At 36.5% G+C, this 22,052-nt stretch overlaps 1 protein-coding gene across 1 annotated transcript in view; it reads left to right on the top strand.

Annotated features, from left to right (window-relative positions):
- Positions 1–22,052, top strand: part of LOC118180903 (uncharacterized) — a 51,299-nt gene that overhangs the window by 20,130 nt on the left and 9,117 nt on the right. Inside the window, exons 3-5 of the mRNA XM_035349979.2 lie at positions 4,644–5,485; positions 16,252–16,836; positions 17,974–18,174. Coding sequence (XP_035205870.1) covers positions 4,644–5,485; positions 16,252–16,836; positions 17,974–18,174 — 1,628 coding nt within the window. The remainder of the gene's footprint in view (positions 1–4,643; positions 5,486–16,251; positions 16,837–17,973; positions 18,175–22,052) is intronic.

Genomic DNA, 22,052 nt, shown 5'->3' on the forward strand with positions numbered 1-22,052 from the left:
TGTGAACTATTACAGCCAATTCAACTTAGAGCGGATTTATTTTATTAGCTGGAAAATTGGAATATACTAACTGTAATGAAAAATTGGTTGCAGTATTTGAAACATGTGCATTTATATGGTATAATTGATTGGTATATAATATGTACTGAATAATTTTGGATATTTCATGTTTGTTACAATTGGGAATTGGTTCCTGTTTTCCTGTAGATGTTTTTAATTATTTGAAGAAATTGGGCACTATTATAGCCATTTTACAAGAATGATTAGCTATATTTGAATATGTGGTCTTATATTGTAGGAATACCTGCCAATTTGTATAGATTGAAATTGTTTATTTGTGCTATTTATAATTGTATAATAGAAATTTATTATTTTAACTGCCATGAAAAATATTAGTTGCAGTTTTTTTTTTTTTTTAAACATGTACATTTGTAGTATGTTTGATTAGTAAATATTCTTACTGTAATAAGAAATTAGTTGCAGCATTTGAAACATGGGTATTTTTATGGTATGATGATTGGTATATAATATGTGCTGAATAATTATGTATTTTATGTCTATTTTAATTGGGAATTAGTTCCTATTTTCCATTAGACGTTTTATTTTAGAATATGTGCTTTATATTGTTGGAATACTGGTCAATTTGTATTGACTGGAACTGTTTAACAAATCTATAGTTTTGCACAATTTAGAATTGTATTGAAAAATTTAAGAATTAGTTTCCTTTTTTTTTATCATCTGGGAGCCAAGTCATTATTTACAAAACATTTGCTTCTGTGGATAATAGTAAAATAGTGTACATATTACAATGAAATTCCCAATCGCAATTTCATGTTTGTCTTGTGGATAATTGCGACACAGTGTACAAATTGATATGGATGCACATAATGAGGTGTGCTAACTGTTAAGGACACGAAGTTATGATGTATCAAAGTGGACAAGTAGTCTAGAAGAGAAACACGCTAATGTGACAATCAAAATCGTAAAAAACAACCTTGTATTTAGTGTAGGTATAATGAAACACTCAATCGATTTTGAGGGCAGCTAAAGGTCCTTCCTCATCAGGAGAAAGAAATACATAGAAAGAAGAAAATAGGAGAAGGAGTCACAGAAACACGTGTTCCTTATCAGCACTGCACGTGGTTATAACTAGATTTTTAATCAGAGTTGCACTGGCCGCCTACTTTTACTGAGCCAGGCTATCTGATCAAGCATAAAGAAATATTAGCGAAGTTAAAATAGGGAGCGAGGGGCAAATGCACCTTACGCTCAAAATCTGAACTTCAAATAATGGAAAGCAACCACTGAACGGATTTTTATACCCTCTGGTAGTACCAAATGCGAGAAGGTATCGCCATCTATCGGCAAAAATAACTGAATTAAGATAGTAGAATTTTAAAGGCATTAGGAAGGACTGGATTGGACTTCAAATCATTAACTAAACTTGCTAAATCTTTGTGAATGTGAAAAGCCTCAAGAAAATCCAATTCACCTATGGAAGAAGCCTTTTGGATGAATTTGCAGACCCAAAATCAAAATTATGGTTAAAAGTCCAACTATGATACGCTATTGAAGACTTGTTAATTTCGCCTTTTTTGACATAAGATTCATGTTCCTTGATACGAAACTTCAACGCTCTTTTTGTTTGGCCAATATATATTAAACCACACTGACACGATATACTATAAATTCCTCAAGAATTCAAGACAGAAACGCAATCTTTTAGAATCGAAGGGTCGATTCAGTGTGGTTTAAGATATATTGGCCAAACAAAAAGAGCGTTGAAGTTTCGTATCAAGGAACATGAATCTTATGTCAAAAAAGGCGAAATTAACAAGTCTTCAATAGCGTATCATAGCTGGACTTTTAACCATAATTTTGATTTTGGGTCTACAAAAATCATCCAAAAGGCTTCTTCCATAGGGGAATTGGATTTTCTTGAGGCTTTTCACATTCACAAAGATTTAGCAAGTTTAGTTAATGATTTGAAGTCCAATCCAGTCCTTCCTAATGCCTTTAAAATTCTACTATCTTAATTCAGTTATTTTTGCCGATAGATGGCGATACCTTCTCGCATTTGGTACTACCAGAGGGTATAAAAATCCGTTCAGTTGTTGCTTTCCATTATTTGAAATTCAGATTTTGAGCGTGAAGGTGCATTTGCCCCTCGCTCCCTATTTTTAACCTCGCTAATTTTTCTTGTCCTTTATGCTTTATCAGATAGCCTGGCTCAGTAAAAGTAGGCGGCCAGTGCAACTCTGATTAAAAATCTAGTTATAACCACGTGTAGTGCTGATACGGACCACGTGTTTCTGTGACTCCTTCTCCTATTTTCTTCTTTCTATGTATTTCTTTCTCCTGATGAGAAAGGACCTTTAGCTGCCCTCGAAATTGATTGAGTGTTTCATTATACCTACGCTAAATACAAGGTTGCTTTTTACGATTTTGATTGATGGACAAGTAGTATTTACTTGAACGATGAATTTAACAAAAGTGAACATAAAATAGCCTACACAACATCATATACTTTGGGCTATGCAACTATCAATTGCCTGAACTGATGTGACTGGCTTACTCTGTGGATAACTGCAAAAATAATACGGACACACATCATTAGGTGTGTAACTGATAAGAATATGAAATTATGATGTATTGAAGAAGACATAGGTTTAAAAAACTGTTAATATATAAGTTCCACTCTCCACAACATAGATCCTATCTATAACAATGTAATTATTAATTGATCGTATATTTATTTTCATACGGATTATTATGTAACAATTATCGTATAGATGACACTGTCAATTTAGCATTGTAATACTACTATCATTGATTCAGTGAATTCCGCTGGCGGTGGATTGTAGATTCTTTTCCGTCGCATGGACACATAACTCTGATTGGTGTAGAACCTTAGGTCGGAGGTCCATGCGACTGCGTATCAGTGTGTTTTTGTCTGGTCACCCACTAAAAGTTATCCATCAAGTTCGCATTTTCAAGTTCGACATTGTAGTCGTTTACCATTCTATCATATTTCGGCTTTATGATACTAAACCCATTAACGGGCTCTGAAGGTCATATGCAATTCGTGGGTATCTTTGTATAAATATGGTTACTGGTTTCTGTAATTCGCTTAATGAATGAATGCATTCATTTTGACATTTATTAGAATGAAGCACTGAATGTTCATTCACTTTCAAAACTTATAAAAATATGTCTTCTAACCAATGGCCGAATGAATATGACCAAGGACAGCCAAATTTCATATCAATCAGGTCCGCATGTTAGCATTCAGAAACATTTAACAGGCAAAACCAAATAATCATACCTATTTTGAAGAAAAGACACCAATCAAGGAAATTTCTTCCCACGCGCGTACTTCACAGACACTTTTTTTCTGCATATCCAGTCATCTTCTACAGATAGAAAATTTACTTAATTGTAGCCGAGTAGTTACTCAATTTCATCCCAGCCTCCATTTTAACCCATACATTTTCGAACAATCTGAAAATATACTTTATAAACAGCATGCAAGGAATCCATTTTTTCTAGACGCGAGTAATCTAAAACTGGAAAGAAAATTAAATTGTCGGTTAGCTACTGACAATATAAGGAACAAACAGAAGACCAACTTTTAAGTAACTGACTTTGATATTTGCAACTGTAAACTATGATATTATTGAATTCCTAATTTTCTTGATCTAACGAATCATCGGTTTTGCAAAGTGACACGGATTCATAGACGTCATCATTTTAAGCGTGTTGCCAAATTAAATCATAAGTAGAACCATCCATGACTTTGAAAACCTGTTTTTTAAAAATCTTAATGAACTAATTTCCTTATCTCTATGATACTTTCACAACTCGTTTTCAAACTCTACCATTGTAAGGTACCTCTATGCGTCAAACTGTGGTTGACTCTAATCATCGGATTTGCGTAAAAACTTTGAATTTCAGTTTCGAAAAATTTACTGATTGAGTTGTTAAGTGCATTTTAAACAGATGGTAAAACTTCAGGAATCAAGCCATATCCATTATTTTGAATTCCTGGACAATTTTCTTCGCTTCATTTCTCCGTATAGATAGCCCCTAATAACTTATCGACGTATTTTCGATGCAAAAATTACTTGAATGTCATTTTGTTTCAAAAATACGCCAAGAAATAAGAGTGTGATAAATATTCAAGGAAATACAGCATTTTAATGATTTTGAAATTGTTTTCAAATTACATTTAGAAAATAAAACTACTGCTTATCATAATGTTAGGTGAACTTTATGGAGCAAAAAGCCCCCAATCCGCTATGCTTACATAAGACTGCTTTTAGATATATAATCTATGCTAATATGGTTTGTTCTAATTAATATTTCAACTCGGCGTCGGTTCTTGGCGATTGTAATTTCGTTCTTTTCTCCATCTGCAATGTAAATACAAGCCAGTTTTCATTAGGAAATTCTCCACGTAGGCATACCTCATAAGGCGATAACCTCGAGTATCTTAGAATAATAAATGTTTGACACTGAAGAGTATCAATATAAAATATTTACCTTTCATTTCTTCACTGCTGACCTTTATTCACTAATTAGCCATTTTTATCTTCTTTGTGATAACATAATATTTAAATAAAGGATATTATTCTATTTTTCAGTTTTCTTCATCTTGTCCGTCGGAAAATGCCAGTTTGTCTATAATTATGAGGAAGACGGGGCGGATGAATTGGGGCAAGATGTTGCGAAGCAAAGTACTATACAGTACGAATATAATCCACCCTCAGCTGTAAACCGTCAGTATGCAACAGATAATCGGGAAAATATAGAACCTGCAAGACCAGTCAAACGAATACAGCGACGCATCAAATATAGAGAAGAGTACTATACTGAACCACCACCACCACAATCAGAATACTTCCCAGAATCTGAGCCAGTTCCAGCCCCCAGAGTGAACAGACAACGAAGAAAGCAGTCTCGTAACAGACAAAGGGCTTACGTTGAACCACCACAAGCTCCAAGAGTTTACTCTCCTTCTGTGTTCGAAAAGATTGGTCTTGGTGAAGCACCAGAAGGAATATATGTCCCTGAAGATTCTCTACTAAATGTTTTAAAGAATCCATCTCTAAGGAATGCAGCCCCAGTTCGAACTAGCGAATATCAACCAGTAGGAAATCAGTATTCTGAACCTGCTACAAGTTTCCCCAGTATCGGACGACAACAATATTTCGTAGAACCTCCAGCCAGTGAAGATGACACAAGGCCGCAAACTTTAATACTTCCTGTAGTACGACCAGATGAAGCTCCTACGGTATATGCTGGCCCTCCTGCACAAACATACAGGCGACAACGAAGACCAAAAACTCAGGCACTTTATGTGGAGCAACCATTAATTGATATAGATTCATACAGACGATATACGGACGATGTCTTGAGAGAAGACATACCTATAGTACCCCGACATAGTCAGCAACCTGCTAATGAGGCTAGACAACCAAGACAGGTAAGTTATAATCGGCTGTCGAATTTAATTTGATTTTTAATACAGCCAAAAAAATAAGGTGCACAAAAGTTTATCATCTATGACTTTTTAATTTTTCTTAGGCATTTTCCAGTTCTTTATTGCCTTTAGCATCTGCTTCGTAATTTCATTAATTTCTTTTAGTATGCTGTTCAAAATTTGATCTATTGTCTTTGATATGTATATCGTAAAAAGCAAGTCTTTGCAATCGTTGTTCAACGTTTGTATGGTTAAAACAGATTCCTAAATGAAACAACAAACTTGATGCTTTGACTAAACTTGAAGATACAAGACAATAGGAAAATAAAAACATAATGTAATATTTATTGAAATTTATTAACTTTGTGTTGAATAGTGTTGTGCAGAACATTATCTTTAATGCCTTCTTTTCATAAAAGTATTACACTCCTGCTAAAAAAATCAGCAACAAAGACAAAAACGAAATAAAACAAAAGCTATTTAATGGGTATGTGGGAAACTGATCATCAGGAAGTTGATGTGTCAATACTAGACCCCATAGCAAACAATAAAACAAAGACATACAGAAGCACATGTATTACGACCATCACATCGAGAAAGACCAAACAGGTCTGAAGAACGCGCAATGAAAACAACACGCCAATAAGGGGTATGATACCATCTAGCTGAAATGCATGCTTGACAACGGCGAGGCAAGCTGGCAATAGCGTCCCCGATCGCTTATTGTGGCAGTAGCGCCCATTCCTGTAGTAATGCATGTCGGAATTCGTGAAGGGTGCCTGACAGCACACTGCGACCTGCTGTCCATCGTCCTAACATGTCCCACACATGCTCTACGGGATTCAGGTCTGGTGATCCAGAAGGCCATGGCAGATGTGGAATTGTTTTTCTCTCCAGATAACTCCGCAGCACTACAACTCAATGCGTGCGGGCATTAGGTCCATAAATGTGTCATCAGCACCCATTGCAGCGATAAAGGACGCACAAGAGAGTGTAGAATTTCGTCTCGCGATATCGGACGGCTGTGACAGAACCACCTGGAATCACATAGAGGTCGGTGCAGCCATTCATTGCTATCCCAGACCATACAAGTAAGCCTCCTTCTCTGTAATGGTGTCTTTTGACAAAGTCTGGCGTCCGATAGCATGTCTCTGGCTCTCGTCGTATTATTGCCCTTCGCGAATCATTCTGGATATTAAATTGAGACTTCTCTGTAAACAGTACGTGGCCAGACTGCTCTAGTGTCCAAGGGCGATGTCCGCAGGCCCAATTCAACCACGCTCTGACATATAATAGGGACAAAAGAACACGAACCATAGGTCGTCGGGCATACAGTCCATCTTCATGCAGTCGACGCGACATAGTTTGGCGGATGTGGGCCATCCTACAGCAGCAGAGAGATGCGACGCGAGCTATCGTAGTGATCGTGGCGTCTTGCACATAGCAACAGAAAGCGATCGTCTGTCACTGTTGTAATCCTCCAGCGTCCAGATCCACGTCCTCTACAAGGGTTTTGATCCCTTTCGTAACGATTCCACAGCCTGTTGATGACACAACGATGCACATTCAGCTCTCTCGCAAGAGTGATTGTCTTGAACCAGCTTGCAACATCCCCTCAGCCCTCCAACGCATTTCATTGTGCCAAATGGAGTCTTTGGCTTGTGCTTTCCTCAATTTCTATCTCGGATTATACGGTATTACCGCTGCTTGTGAACTGACGCATAAGTCCTTCATGCCCCTTTCTAAGGCATTGTGGTGTGTCTACAGGATTGCGTTTTATGCTAGGTTTGGTTGCCTATTAGTATTTAGCGATTCAATCACTACCTCAAATATAAATTGTATGTTTTAATTCCCCTTTTTACATTCGTATATTTTCTTTTAGCGTTTGTTGCCCATATTTTTAGCACGAGAGTATTTAATTTCTTATCTATTACGTACTAATCATGTCTCAGAGAAGCTATTCTGGAATTGCAGTAGCTCGAATCATCCATGAAGTTTTACGTTAGATACTTTCAAAAAGTGTGAAGTGACACTGCATAGATGTGCCAAGAGAAAATCTTTCTTCTCGTAGTAGTTTATGAACTATCATGAGAAAACATTTTTGTTATAGTTTACGAAATTTCAGGGATCTGTTTTAATAAAGCAAATTTAAAATGGTGCAAGTAACGAATGTTACAATTTCACAGTCCATTACGTTTTTGCGTACTAGGTATTGGAATCGTTTATTTAGAATATAAGATATAAGCGATTAATCATAAATATTGGCTACATATTTGAAATTAAAGTTTCTATGTACTATAGAATAAAATGGTGGATGGTATTATAAATTTCATATTTTATTCCTTCATTTCAAATAAGAGTCACTAGCCCGAGCTTATGCCATTAGCCAAGATGGCGCTGAATGTGTAGCAGGTAACTACGGGCGCAGTGTGTATGTTGACATTCTAGTATGATAGAATTATAGAATGTATGTCTAGATTTTAATGCTTTCTACGAAACAAGAAGACTCAAGACAACAATCTTAAATAGCAATCTGTTTTAGCTAAAAAAGATGAAACCCGATCTATGCAATGAAACTACATAGAATATAGAATTACAAAGATATCGAATTCAATCCTAAACGTTCTAAAATTAAGGATAATGTTTTAAACATTTCGCAGAAGAATGTAGCGTTAAATGATGAGAGCGAGATTTTACGCTATGTATTTTTTGTACATCCTATCATAAGTGTCCCATTATGTTTGGCCAATTTTCCATAGTAGAATTTACAGAAAAGGCAAACGCTTAGAAAGAAATTCCTTTAAAAAAACTTAGTTTACCTTTGCTTCATTTTATTAAAATTTTATCATATTATTTTACTAAATTTTTTATTGATATAGAGGTTTGTTTTCAGACTAAATGCCAGATATATTCTAAAAGTTACCCTATAGTCAATTTTATCTGTTAAGAAATTACCAGTAATGGTAGATTTCCTGTTTTCCACATGCATCGCGCTTCAGAATGATTGCAAGACTAAATATCTTTTAAAAGGTTGGTTGCAAATTAAGTTCCAGCAGGTTTTTAATTCTGCGCAAACTACTGGTACTTCTTAGCTTTTGAATGAAATTGTAAATCCAGCCGGAGAAAGACGGAGTCTCAAATAAGATGAGCTCCGATGTTTTGCTTGAAAACTGAATCGTATTATTATTAGATAATTCTGTTGCCAATGGATTATCTAGTAATATTAGGATTCAGTTATCAGGTTCAATGTTCCGCCTTACTTGCTTTGGGAACATTCAAGAACCTGACTCGGAACAGTGAGCTTACTAAAGCTATGTTCAATAAATGTGGGAAGTAGACAAGATACACAGGAAGGGTATACGAAACCCTTTATTTTTCTCTCTTTACAAAGATTTCCGGACTTCGGAATACAGAGACCAGCCACTTGTGGTCTGAACGTAAGAATATAAAAATATTAACTAAACTCTAACTTAACTTTGGAATAATAAACAAGGGCCTACGTGGAAGATTGGCCGTATATTAACAGGAAGCCGTATGTAGTACAGAGAACTGTTAACACTACAATACGTTTAAAATTATTAAGAGGATTAAACCTCTGGCCTGGAAGGTAACCAGCAACCGAGTAAAAACTGCTAAGGCAAGCGGCCTGCTTCTACTAACTCCTTTCTCTCTCTTGCTTGGCAAAAAGCCACCACTTAAGTACTTGGCGTTCGCCAGACAAATTTGCATAAATAAGTTAAAGCTTTTAATTCTGGCCGGAAGTAGAATATAAAAAGTGATAGTAAAGATTTAAAATAAAATAAACGTTAGTAAAACTTAAGATCCTTACATACTTCCCGCCAGAGTTAATTAGTTTGAAACTGAGGTCTAAAACGACCTTGTTGAAAACTTTTAGCTCTAGAATCTAACGCGAGGCCAATCTTTTACAAACATTTCTCACTAGAAACTAGAAATTTAAAAAAAAAAAATTGTTTTTACATTATCAGCTCCATGGACAATTACTTTTCATCTGTACTGCATTTAAACAGGAGCTATTAGTTGAAATCTGGTTCCTTCTAGTTTAATGAAATGTTACACAATTAAATGGCAAGTCACATGAATATTTATATTTTCCCTAACATTCTTATTTCATTCATGACTTTTATTTAATTATCTCTCCCCGTGCTCTCTGACATGTGTTGTAAAAGAAAACACCGAACACGAATGTGTTTATGTACCAGTGTTCAACACTACCGTCTACAATCAAAACACTAACGTGTTAAAATTCAACATAACAAGACCTCGTAACACACCTTATCTTCATCTCAAAACCCTGAGGTACTATTCTGAAAGTGGCTAACTCTGAAGTGTAGCGTCAGAGAGCCTAACTACATTCATTCAACCTTTAACACATATTCACAATACTTTTCTCTTTTTTTTCAGTCACACGAATAAGTTTAAAATTTTTGGCATTACTTTCACTTTTACCATATCACAGTATTTCTTAACATTTAAAATAACAGTTCACATTGTATATAAGAACATATTAACATGCCGTTAATTTTACGCAATTTAAAACATACATTAGTAGTACATTGTTAACTTCTATTCTTTTCAAAGCAAGTGCCAATTCTTCTACATTGAAATACTACATTTCAAAAGTCTTTCAGACTAAAACTTCTTTCTTGCCAGAATCTTTTAAATAAAATTTTATACAATAACTTTTACAATATTCAAGTACACATTCTTATTATACATTCTTTACACATTCTTATTATACATCAACTTTAGTTTTACTCGCGAGTAATTGAAAAACATAATACCAAAATAGGTACAACTCATTTCTCGCCTTTTTGGCGATAAAGGTAGACCTCACATGAGGTAAAACGTCTTGAAATCTGCCACTTGCAGTAAGAATGAAAGATTAACTTAAGTTTGCAAAGTAACATAAAATTTTACTTATCTTTGTGATATTCGGACATTCTTTTCTGAGCCCAGTCCTGGAAAGTAGCGTAGATTGTTGTTTGATTTATCCTCCTTCGTGTGCGGGCTCGCCCTTCAGTGCCTTCCTCTAGAAGCTTTCTTTTTTTTCCAGTTCGGTCACCCTTGAATACCTTCTTTTTCGCCTCTGCCTGTGGTCTTGGCCGTTTGATGGCAGCTGGTCTTGGCGAAACCGGGAAACTTCTTTCGTGTTCCTGCTTGGACCTCGTTGCTGGCCGTTCAAATTTTCCTTGTAACTTTTCCTCCGCCGCTGGTGGCCCTTCCGCAATTCGGCGACATTTGCTGCGGAGAGTCCTGTCGGATGAGTAGATCTTCCGTTTTAGAGCCGGGTTATAGTTGCCGTCATTTCTCCTGGCTCTCTTTGCATACGTCGTCCTTCTCCCTTCTTCATTCTGGGGGTGTTCGTAAACTCTCTTTTCTGGACGGTGGAACGGCTTCTTTTTCTTGTTACCTTCAATTTTTCCGCGGGGAAACTTTCTTTTCACTTGCTCCTGCCTCTTAATGGCTTGCCCTTGTACTTGTTGTTGTTCCACCTCTGGAACTTGTGCCTGCGGTGTCTGCCGTGCCGGATCCTGAAAAAGATCTTTGAAAATTTGCATTTTATTACGATCATAGTAGGGTTTGATTTGATCAATGTTTGCGGAGCAGGTTTCACCATTCTTGGCTTTTAACACTACTACAGCGTGAGTTATTTTTTCTATGACATATGGTCCTTCAAATCGTGGAAAAAAATTTGGCAGTTTTATCTTCTGGTTCTGAAGAAAGTGAATGCTTAATTTTTAAAACTTCATCCCCTACTTTATAAGTTACTCCCCGTCGTTTCAAGTCATAATAGAGTTTTTGTTTTCTCTGTGCTACTTCAGTATTCTTCTTTGCTTCCTTAATTAGTTTTTCTATATCACCCATTTTAAATTCTGGGGCTCTTTGTTGCACATAAAATAATTTATCTAACGGCGTTATAATCTTTCTGCCTAGAAATAACTCAGCAGGAGTTTTGCCCGTTGTATCATGTTTTGCGGTCCTAAGGGCGAAAGCAAATTCATTGACATAGTTATCCCAGCTTTTATGAAAATTTTTAACATAACTACGGATAATTTTCACTATATTTCTATTGACCCGTTCCGCTATATTTGATTGCGACCGATACGGGACCATTTTTAAATGACGTATGCCCAGTTTTTGGCACATGTCTTCAAATATATTACTTACAAATTGAGGACCATTATCCGATATAACTTTTAGGGGCGCCCCGTATTTTAAAATATATTTATTTAAAATAGAATCAGTAACTAATTTCGCGGAGGCTCGTTTTAAAAGAACAATTTCGGTCCATTTACTAAAATGATCAACCATAACAAGGAGATAGCGACTTTTATGTAACTGACTTTTTGGGAAAGGGCCCAATAAATCGATGCCAATTATTTCATTTGGAAATTCGGATTTAATACTATTTAGAAACTCGGCCGGGCGGAAATTAATAAAATTAACTGCTTGACATGTTGGGCAGGACTGGACATACGCCCTTGTTAACTTTTGCAGTTCAGGAAAATAGACTGCCTCGCGTACGCGTTGGATAGTTTTTCGAATACCAGCATGAGAAGCTAAAGGGCTGTCATGGAGCTCCTGCAGGATATTTAATCTAAGACTAGCTGGGATAACAGGTCGAAATTCGTTGTTGGAATCCGTAGTTTTTGTATAGAATAATAGACCATCTATTAGTTCGTAATGGGCCGCCCTATTTCTTATCGCCACTCTATCTTGGTGGCTAAAATTTTCAGGATCCTTTAAATACTCATAAATGCTTCCAAACTCAGGATCCTTACCCAGTTCGGTTATTACAGTTTCTCGGGAATTTATTGTACATGCTGTGAGCATTGCCACCTTTACCGTATTACCTTCTTCATCTATTTTAATTCTGGATAGGGCATCTGCTACGATATTTTCTTTCCGGGGGTATGCTTGATTACCAGATTATATTCTGGTAGCTTGAGTGCCCATCTTATTAACCTTGGGGATAAGTTTTTCCCTGAGTACAATCTAGTTACCTCCGCATGATCAGAGTACACTGTTATTGGCGCCTTTCCAAAATAGACTCGGAACTTTTGCACTGCTAACAGAACTGCAAGTGCCTCTCTCTCGGTCGCGGAATAGTTTCTTTGTGTTTGATTTAAAGTTCGGCTAAAAAATGCCACGGGCTGTTGATTTTGCGAAAGTACCGCTCCTACCGCATAATCCGAAGCATCCGCTGAAATTTCTAAATTCTCATCCTTTTCAGGAAATTTCAACACAGGGGCTTGCGTTAAAGCTTGTTTTAATTTTTCGAAAGCACTATTGGCTTCGGCCGTCCACGAGAATCTTGCCTTTTTCCTTTTTAATTTTAACAATGGTTCAGCAATAGCTGCAAAATTTTTTATAAAGGACCTATAATATGAACAAAGTCCTAGAAAAGAAGAGAGCTTCTTCGCCGTGGTTGGAGTCGGATACTTTTGTACAGCGATTATTTTTGATTCGTCTGTCTCGATTCCCTTCTGAGATATTTTGTAACCTAAATATTTTAATTCAGGGGCTGCAAATTTGCACTTTTCGACATTAACTTTTAGACCGGCCTCATTTAATAAAGAAAACACCTGTCTTAAATCCTGTACATGTTGGTCGAGATTATCACTAGTAATAATGATATCGTCTAAATAGATAAATGTGGACTTTCCAAGAACAGGTCTTAACACAATGTCCATACATCGCTGAAATGTTGCCGGCGCCCCTGAAAGGCCAAACGGCATACGCAAAAATGCATAAGTGCCCGACTTGGTTATAAAAGCAGTCTTAGGCACGTTCTCAGGCCTAACCCCTATTTGAAAATAACCAGTCGTTAAGTCTAAAGTCGTCATATATTTGGTGGATGTTATGTTCCTTAGAATTTCTTCAATAATAGGTAACGGATATACCGGATATTTAGTTATGGAGTTTAATTTACGGTAGTCAATTGCGAATCTCCACCTTTTTGGATGTGTCAAAGGATAGTCATTATTTTTCTTACATAAAACCACCGGGCTAGCATAACTACTTGAGATGGGCGTTATGATCTTTTTACGTAGCATATCGGTGATATGCCATTCTATAATTTTTCCCTTATTCTTATCATACCGGTATGCTTTGTGGCGAACTGGCATTGAATCTCCGGTGTCAATACTATGGTTAGTAACCTGAGTAAATCCTGGAATATCACTAAATAACGAAGCAAATTCACTTACCACTTGTCGGATTCTTCGCTGTTCTTCATTAGGCAGGTGGTCAAGATTTAACATCGGCGGTTCAGCCTTTTCTCCACGAACTGGTTTCATCGTCAGCTTAAGGGACGCTTCATTAAAATCCAGCGTTGCTTGTGCCTCTGAAAGAAAATCTATTCCTAAAATAATATGTGCTTGCAGATTCTTTACTATGAAAAACATCACCTTTACTTGTTCGTCCTTGATACGGACATACAGCGGTAATTTACCTATACACTTACATTTTTCTCCTTGCGCCGCTAACACTGTCGTATTATCCGAATTATATATGCGGTATTTCCGAAAATACTTCCTAAAAAATTCTTCTGCCACACAGGAACACTGCGCGCCTGTATCCAGGAGTGCGGTGGCTGGGATATTATTCAACAACACTTCAATCTTCGGAAGAGTCAAATTTTTCACCATTACTGTATTTAACTTGAAGGAAGAGGGGTTTTCGTGGCCTTCGGATTTCTGCACCCTCTCGTCAGCAGAAATCCGTTTTAGTTTAAATTATTTTTCATTTCCGTGCTTTCCTTTTTCCACTGGCCTTGAGACTTTTTTCCTGGATTGCTATTGAACTGTCGGCGTTCGCCGGCTGTTTTTGAATGCTCGGGTTTCCTTGCCCACTGATTCGCTTTGCTTCCGTTGCCGTGTGCTTGAGTTTGCTGTAATCTTGGCGCACCAAATTGGTTTCGCTGTTGATATTGGCGTCTTCTTTCAATGTCCGCCGTTCTTCTACTTTCAAACTGGATTGCTAGCTCAAATAACTTTTCCAGTGTAGTCGGATTTCTTAATTCAATAAAGTCTTGCACTTGGGGCAGTAGCCTCGGCAAAATCACTTGAATTATCTCAGGATCCGGACGGTTTCCATACAAGTTTGAAGACGTGAATTTTTCTTAAAATAAAGCTTGGGAGATTTTCGATTTTTTGCTGATATATACTAAAAAGTTCCGTTTCTAATTTCGCACTATCCCTTACAACAGGGAAGGCTTTTACTAGGGCAGTCTTGAAATTCTCGTAAGTATAGGTGGGACTTCCTGCTTGACCCAAGAGACTTATGCCTATACACTTGAACCAGTTAAGCGCTTGGCCCCTCAAAGCGCTGGTAGCTAAGGTAAATTTTTGGAATTCGTGCACGGGGTAGAGCATGAAGTGGTCATACAAATTTTCCAAAAAACTGGTTACCGGTGAGTTTCCATTAAATGTTGCTTCTGGTTTCATCGAAGCGCGCATGGTCTGGACGATGTAACCAAATCCTTCAGGGCGGCAGCTGGCATTTCTGGCTTCTGAGCCTCTTCTGCAGGCAGCACAGGTTCTTCTTGAAACTCGGCCATGGTTATTCTTCTTCGTTGGGCGCCACTATCAGGTTCAATGTTCCGTCTTACTTTCTTCGGGAACATGCAAGGACCTGACTCGGAACAGAGAGCTTACTAAAGCTATGTTCAATAACTGTGGGAAGTAGACAGGATACACAAGAAGGGTATACAAAACCCTTTATTTTTCTCTATTTACAATAACTTCCGTACTTCGGAATACAAAGACCCACTACTTGTGGTCTAAACGTAAAAGTATAAAAATAAAACCAAACTCTAATTTGACTTTAAAATAATAAACGTGGAAGATTGGCCTTATATTAACAGGAAGCGTATGTAGTACAGAGAACTGTGAACGCTACAATACGTTTAAAAATTATCAAGAGGATTAAACCTCTGGCCTGGAAGGCAACCAGCAACTGAGTAAAACTTCTAAGGTAAGCGGCCTGCTTCGACTAACTGCTTCCTCTCTTTCGCTTGGCAAAAAGCCACAACTTAAGTACTTGGCGTTCGCCAGACAAATTTTGCATAAATACGTTAACGCTTATAATTCTGGCCGGAAGTAGAAAATAAGAAGTGATAGTAAAGATTTAAAATAAAATAAACGTTAGTAAAACTTAAGATCCTTACAAAGTAATGTATAAGTTTATGAGATAAGAATGGGCTTAGCCAAATTCTCACTCTTAATTTATTTTGTGAACTTCTTGAAAGCTAAAATGAAGGCTACCGGAGAATTTTCGGCCACATCCAAAAACTCTCGCTACTAGTGGTAGAACTTAAATTCCATCGAAACTCTCCTGAGCCTAGCTCCTGTATTTTTGAGTGAAATCGGAAATCCAGATGAAGTGTATAGGAGCCCAAAACAAGATGGGCTGCGGTATTTTGTTTTGTAAACAGGCCTTAATTTCTAAAATTAGAAGTACTGTGGCCATATGGCGAGAACGATAAACAAAAATATATAAATAAATAAAATGATAGATAATGCATACTAAAACTAAACGAAATATAAAGATATATACAAACATTAATAAATTAAATTAATGATAAATATGTAAATAGGTAATTAATTTATGTATTAATTACATTCATTCTGTAACAATTATAGGTAATTAATTTATGTATTAATTACATTCATTATGTAACAATTAAGTAGTAAATTTAACATCTATAGTAAAATATTTTTTATTTCATCTATATATGCCTATAGACAACACAACGCTATGATCATCAACAGGAAAGGACGTCTTTTGTAGCTCCAGTAAGGCAAACATCAAGAAGGAGGAACTACCAAGAGACAACTCAGCCTCCTCGAATATATTCTCCATCTGTATTTGAAAATGTAGGTCTTGGTGAAGCGCCAAATGGTGTATATATTCCCGAAGATTCGTTGTTGAATATTTTGAAGAACCCTGCGTCGGCAAGGCGAGATACAGCTCCTGCAGTGGAATCTGCACAACAGAACTATTTACCGTCGAATGTGGATCAACAAGTTTCAATTCCACATATCCGTACTTCCCAAAATACTTCCTCAAGGAGGCGATCAAGGCAACAACAACGTCGAGCTTATTCTAGAGGCCGCGTAGAAGAAAGGCAGCATCAATATAATCGCAGAATAGGGGATGAAGAACCTACCCATGCAATCCAGACGTACAGTAGGCAACAGCCAGTACAACAAACTCAGCACGCAAGCAGTGTGAACTATGTTCAAGAAAATTATTCCAACACTGAGGAGAAAGTTACGCCGCGTCAAAATCGTCAGCGAGTACCAGCAGAACCACGAAAAAAAGCCGAAGTAAGTAATCAAAATAACTGTTGATTAGCTAAGCATTTAAAGAACCTTTTTGAAGTTTAGCTGAGAAATATCTTAGATATTTTTAGCGATAATAATCAACCTATACATACGTAAAAAGAATTAATCAGTCAAATTTATAATCCAGTCCCGTCGATTAAGACAACTGTGGAGTTTAAATATATTCTGCCGAATGCCACAATAAAATGTAATAGGCTCTTCAATTCTGCTGGGTTGTGATATCGCCATAGCACGACCTATTGACTGGAAGGGAAAACAAACAAACGCTTTATTTTGGGCCCTCTCTATCAATGATATGTTTTCTTTATTAAAACATGTAATAAATACATATAGTATATATAATAAACCATGAGTATGTACAGAAAGGTTAAGATATGCTTCCCTAATATCAGACATTTACAATAAACTTAGACGCATTGTATACAATATTCTACATTAGGTGGTGAAGACCTCTAACGTACCGAGGAAAGCAGACTAACTGTGCAAGTCTCAGATTTTGAAATGAAGGTGGGAATAGTTTTCGACTTTCATTATCCAGAAGTGAATTTCTCTTACTACAGCAGGTAGCATCCCCAGAAGTTAGCTCTTCCCTCTTTTTTTTTTTTTTTTTTTTGTTTTGTTTTGTTGTGAGGTTTTTGAATATATTTGGAAAATTATCCATGGTTCATCAGAATCTCATTTTATAAAGAAATACATTTTTTAACTGTTCGTAATTACTTGTACAAGTCCAAGATGATGCAAGGGGGATGGAGAATCTCAGTCTTTTTCCTAGAAAGGCGCTTTGTTAAGTGTCACCAGATAATTATTACAACTATTGCAAAAGTAAATATCTAGCCATATTACAATAATAATATCGACAGTGGAGATACAAAATTTAAAGAAAACACCCTTTGTTATTATTTAATGTTCTCTGAAATATACGAACTTGATATCACTGTGGCATCTTAAACTCTTAAAATATTGTGCATTTTTACGGATTTAATAATAGAACATGGTCATTACGTAAGATATTTCATTCAGTAGTAAACTAAAATGATTTTACTACTCCAACGCACAGCTCGTATTATTTAAGCTTCCCTTTATATTGCAATATTTAAACACAAAGCACTTTCAATTTAGGTGTCTCCATCAGGGCGACAGCAGTCCTCTAAGCAAGCTAAGTTAGCCATAGCTGCTTTACCAGAAGATACAGATGGTGACGAAATACCAGGCACAGCTGGCGTTGACTACCCTACATTGCATGACGTCCCGAAGACAGCATTTTCTTGTGTGAATCAACCTCATAATGGATATTATGCAGATTTGGAAACTTCTTGCCAGGTGAGTTTATGAATATGTTTGATGTAATTTGCTTAAAGAAATTTACCAATGTTTTGGCAAATTACATTAAATACTGGTATTCAAAATTAAAGGATAATTGTAAACGTTACATTAACTGTACAAAGGCTGATTAAAAGTCCATTAAATGTAATTATTTATGGCAATTATGTCCTACTGAATTAAAAAAAAATCTACTAATGTGCAGGCATTTGCATGCAGAATATGTAAATAAGGTAAACAAAAGCAAATCATGAAAGGAAATATATTTTACGTCGAGCACTTATCTTGGATGAACGTAAAGTTGCAAATGTGGAAGGGATTAGATATTATTAATAATATCTGAAAGACATGACTTATAACAAGGCCAAGAGCGGTGCTTTGTCAGTAGACTGAAGGTCAGTCAAATACAGTTATATATCTTCAGGCGTCTGAATTTTCCCCGAAGCACGATCTAAAAAATCTGGAAGAAACATAGAAATAGTTAGCCTTCTTTCTGGTCAAAATCGTCTTGGGGGACTCTTCAGTATCTAAAGGCCGTTACTTGTGAGTCTAACACGAATACCTACTGCTTATCGAAAGCTCCATGAACACGATCTTGCCATGAAGGCTAGTGCAATGAGTCCCGCCTTCTGCGTCTTCCAGAAGAGATCGCTTCAAATGGTGTCATCTTCATCTCAATATAGCCCTGTATATCAGGCCTGAATACGGTTAACGGCTGAGTCCATATTGAGTTCAAACGGTGGTTCTGGGCATATTTTCATCCGGAATGTTCTTGAAACACAAAACTTTTCATCTTATATCCGCGAAAGGCATTGTTTCCATGACGTTGATTTACTGTATTGAAGGGCTGGGGAATAATGACAAGCGGTCACACTGAGCTTCGTATTTATGACAGACGTTCTGTAACCGCGCAGAGGTACATGTGGTTTTTAGTTCCCAGATAAGGCTATGAGCCCAGATCTTTTGATCGTAGATGATAATGTTCAGCAATCTTTGAACTGAAGATATTGTTTGAATGAATGAGTCAGCAAACTCTCTTGACTTCAGTCCAATTCAGCACGTCTAGAATGTTTTACGGCCATCGAGTTGCAATGCATCAGCTATTTTTTTCGGATACTCTAAAAGACGAGACCTGCTCATGTACAGACATTAGGTTATTTCGAAGCAGGAGACGTGGAAAATGAGCAATGCCCTCGCCAGAACTCGAACCATGGACCTCTTCAATACGCGTCGAGTGTGCTGGCCATACACCACGAAGGCATGCTAAGAAGGCGGGAGAAATACCTTATACCCTCTTACATTAATTGTATAGAAAGACTGAGTGTGACTTTTCGCTAGGAGTTATTCACAACCTATTAAATAATTATTTGCCACGAACAGAGATGAAAAAATGTTCAGTTTTTTTTTTTTTTTTTTTTTTTTTTTTTAAATTTTGCGAACAATTATGCATTAGTTGCAATATTTAGTATTATTCAATTTTAAACAAAGTTTGTATGAAGAACTTTATTCGTTTGTGTGCAATTTTTACATGTTCTTTTGTTCTATAATAAAAATTTAGTTTGATTTCAAATTTAGTTTATCCTTTAATTTAAAGACCAATGTAAAATGACAACTGAAGTTAAACTTAATTCATGGAAAATGGGTTTTAATGAGATATTTGACATTTAGTGATGAACTGGCTCCTTTGTTTGTAAAATGGTGAAAAGCTGTTCCATAATGCATCAAAAATGTATTAGATATTAGCAATGATTTTTCTAGAGTGCTGGGCTTTCATTTGATATTGGAAATTGATCTGAATAAATTAATGCTTTATTTTATATGTCAGAATATAAAAAGTAAGAAGATCTTAACTCTAAATAATATATATTAAATATTCAGTTTCATCAAAACAAACACATTAAAAATGTCAACAGAAAAATACATAATTAGACGGGATAATAATACTTATTGCTATAACACAAAAATATAAATCTCTCTTTTCAATATTTAGTAGTTCAGCCTGATAAAGATAATAAAAATAATTACACTTGCTCGCAATTATATTTACCAAACCATAATACATGAGGACTTTTTGCGCTGAGCAAATTGCTAAATTAATTGAAATTGTAAAATTGTAGATTAAGCTGTATCCTATATAATCCCAAAACTCATCATCTGTACAAATTATTTCTTTTGATATTGATACCAAATCACCAAAAGGAGTACTAACACAAATATAGTTGTAAAGGCATAGCTTTTCTGTAATTATTTCACAGCCAGGGCTGTCTAGTAAATGCATATATTACCATCAATGCATTAAAATCATGTATTCTGTAAGTTTAGGAAATATATCGAATCATTGGCCGCAATACCTGAAATATTTTAATATTGCATATATATGGTATATAATATTTAGGCATTATATAGAATGACAAATGCTATTTAAGCAAAGTAATATTATAAGAGTGTAATACGGAAAGACTCTTACTGAGAAAACGCAATGTAGATCTTGATAGAACTAACCCCTTCTTTAATAGGATAAATCAGTTTACTTCTGTTTTCCTCTAAAACTACATATCATACCGATTAAGCAGGTAATAGTTCCGTGGTTCATTCATAGTAGTCATCTTGGCCCTTTCCTCATTAATTTTTCGTAAGTAGTTTTCGTTAGGGAAGTATTGTTTTTTTTTTTTTTTTTTTTTTTTTTTTTTTTTTTTTCTGTAGCGTTGGCTGGAACTTCAGATAATTCATCGTAGCATCGTCGCTGCAAGTCAGCATGCCATGATTTCTTATCGACACTGTATTTATCCTCCGGTTTTCATGCAGAGCTAGAGCCTTTGCTGAACAAATTCCAGCGATTTTTTTTTTTTTCACATTTGAACTAAGAATGAAATGCAAATATGGACTTCTAAATCTGAGGTGAGCATCGGTAGTCACGTGCTTTGCCACGTGGCATCAGAAATGTCATTTAGTGGGAGTATTTTATACGTTACCGGCTTGTCTTTTCGCATTGTATAATTTCTGGTAAGTAGTTTCGTTTAGGGAAATGCTACTTTTTGCAGCGTTGGCTCGAACTTCAGGTAATTCATCGTAGCATCGTCGTTGCATTTCAGCATGCTATGATTTCTTATAGACACTGTACTTATCCTTCAATTTTCATGCAGAGCAACAGCCTTTGCTGAAAAAATTCAAGCGCATTTTTTCACATCCGAACTAAGAATGAAATGCAGATGTGGACTTTAAATCTGAGGCAAGCGTCGATAATCATGTGCTTTGCCTCGTGGTATTAGAAATGCCATTATTGGGAGTATTTTATACCTTACAGGCTTGTCTTTTGGCGTTGTGTAGAATCTTTAGGAAATAGTGTGAAATAGTAATCGTTTCGAGCCACTTTTCGGTATTCTACAGTGTTTCAGCACAGCGGTTTCAAACTTTCAGTAGAGACAGACCTAGACGATGAAAAATCACGTAGCAATGGATGGTCGGAAACAATTTCTGGCGCGATTGTAACAACATAAAAGACAAGAAACTAAGGACACGAACAGGGTGAGAAAACATCTTTATTATTCTTAGTACAGCAGAATCCAAGAAATAAGAACATAAACAGACAATGATCGTCATGAAAGAAAGTGTTCGAAATTACGACCCAAGACGGTGGTGCAGGCCTCACATCTCCGGCGTATGGAAGATCTTATATTCTGGAAAATACCGGGCATGTCCCGGACTTCACCAGCAGCTGCCACGGTGCGTGCAACAAGTTCTTCAGCACAGTTAACGGGAGTTTCGTACACCAGTGTCTTGATGTACCCCCAGAGGAAGAAATCAATGCAAGTGAAGTCTGGGGATCTTGCTGACTTGCTGCATCAGACCACCCCTGCTGATCCAATGCTCAGGTTTCT

This window comes from Stegodyphus dumicola, chromosome X1, assembly GCF_044657685.1.
Source record: "Stegodyphus dumicola isolate Sdum_Otavi_A_Nest chromosome X1, ASM4465768v1".
Classification (NCBI taxonomy): Eukaryota; Metazoa; Arthropoda; class Arachnida; order Araneae; family Eresidae; genus Stegodyphus; species Stegodyphus dumicola.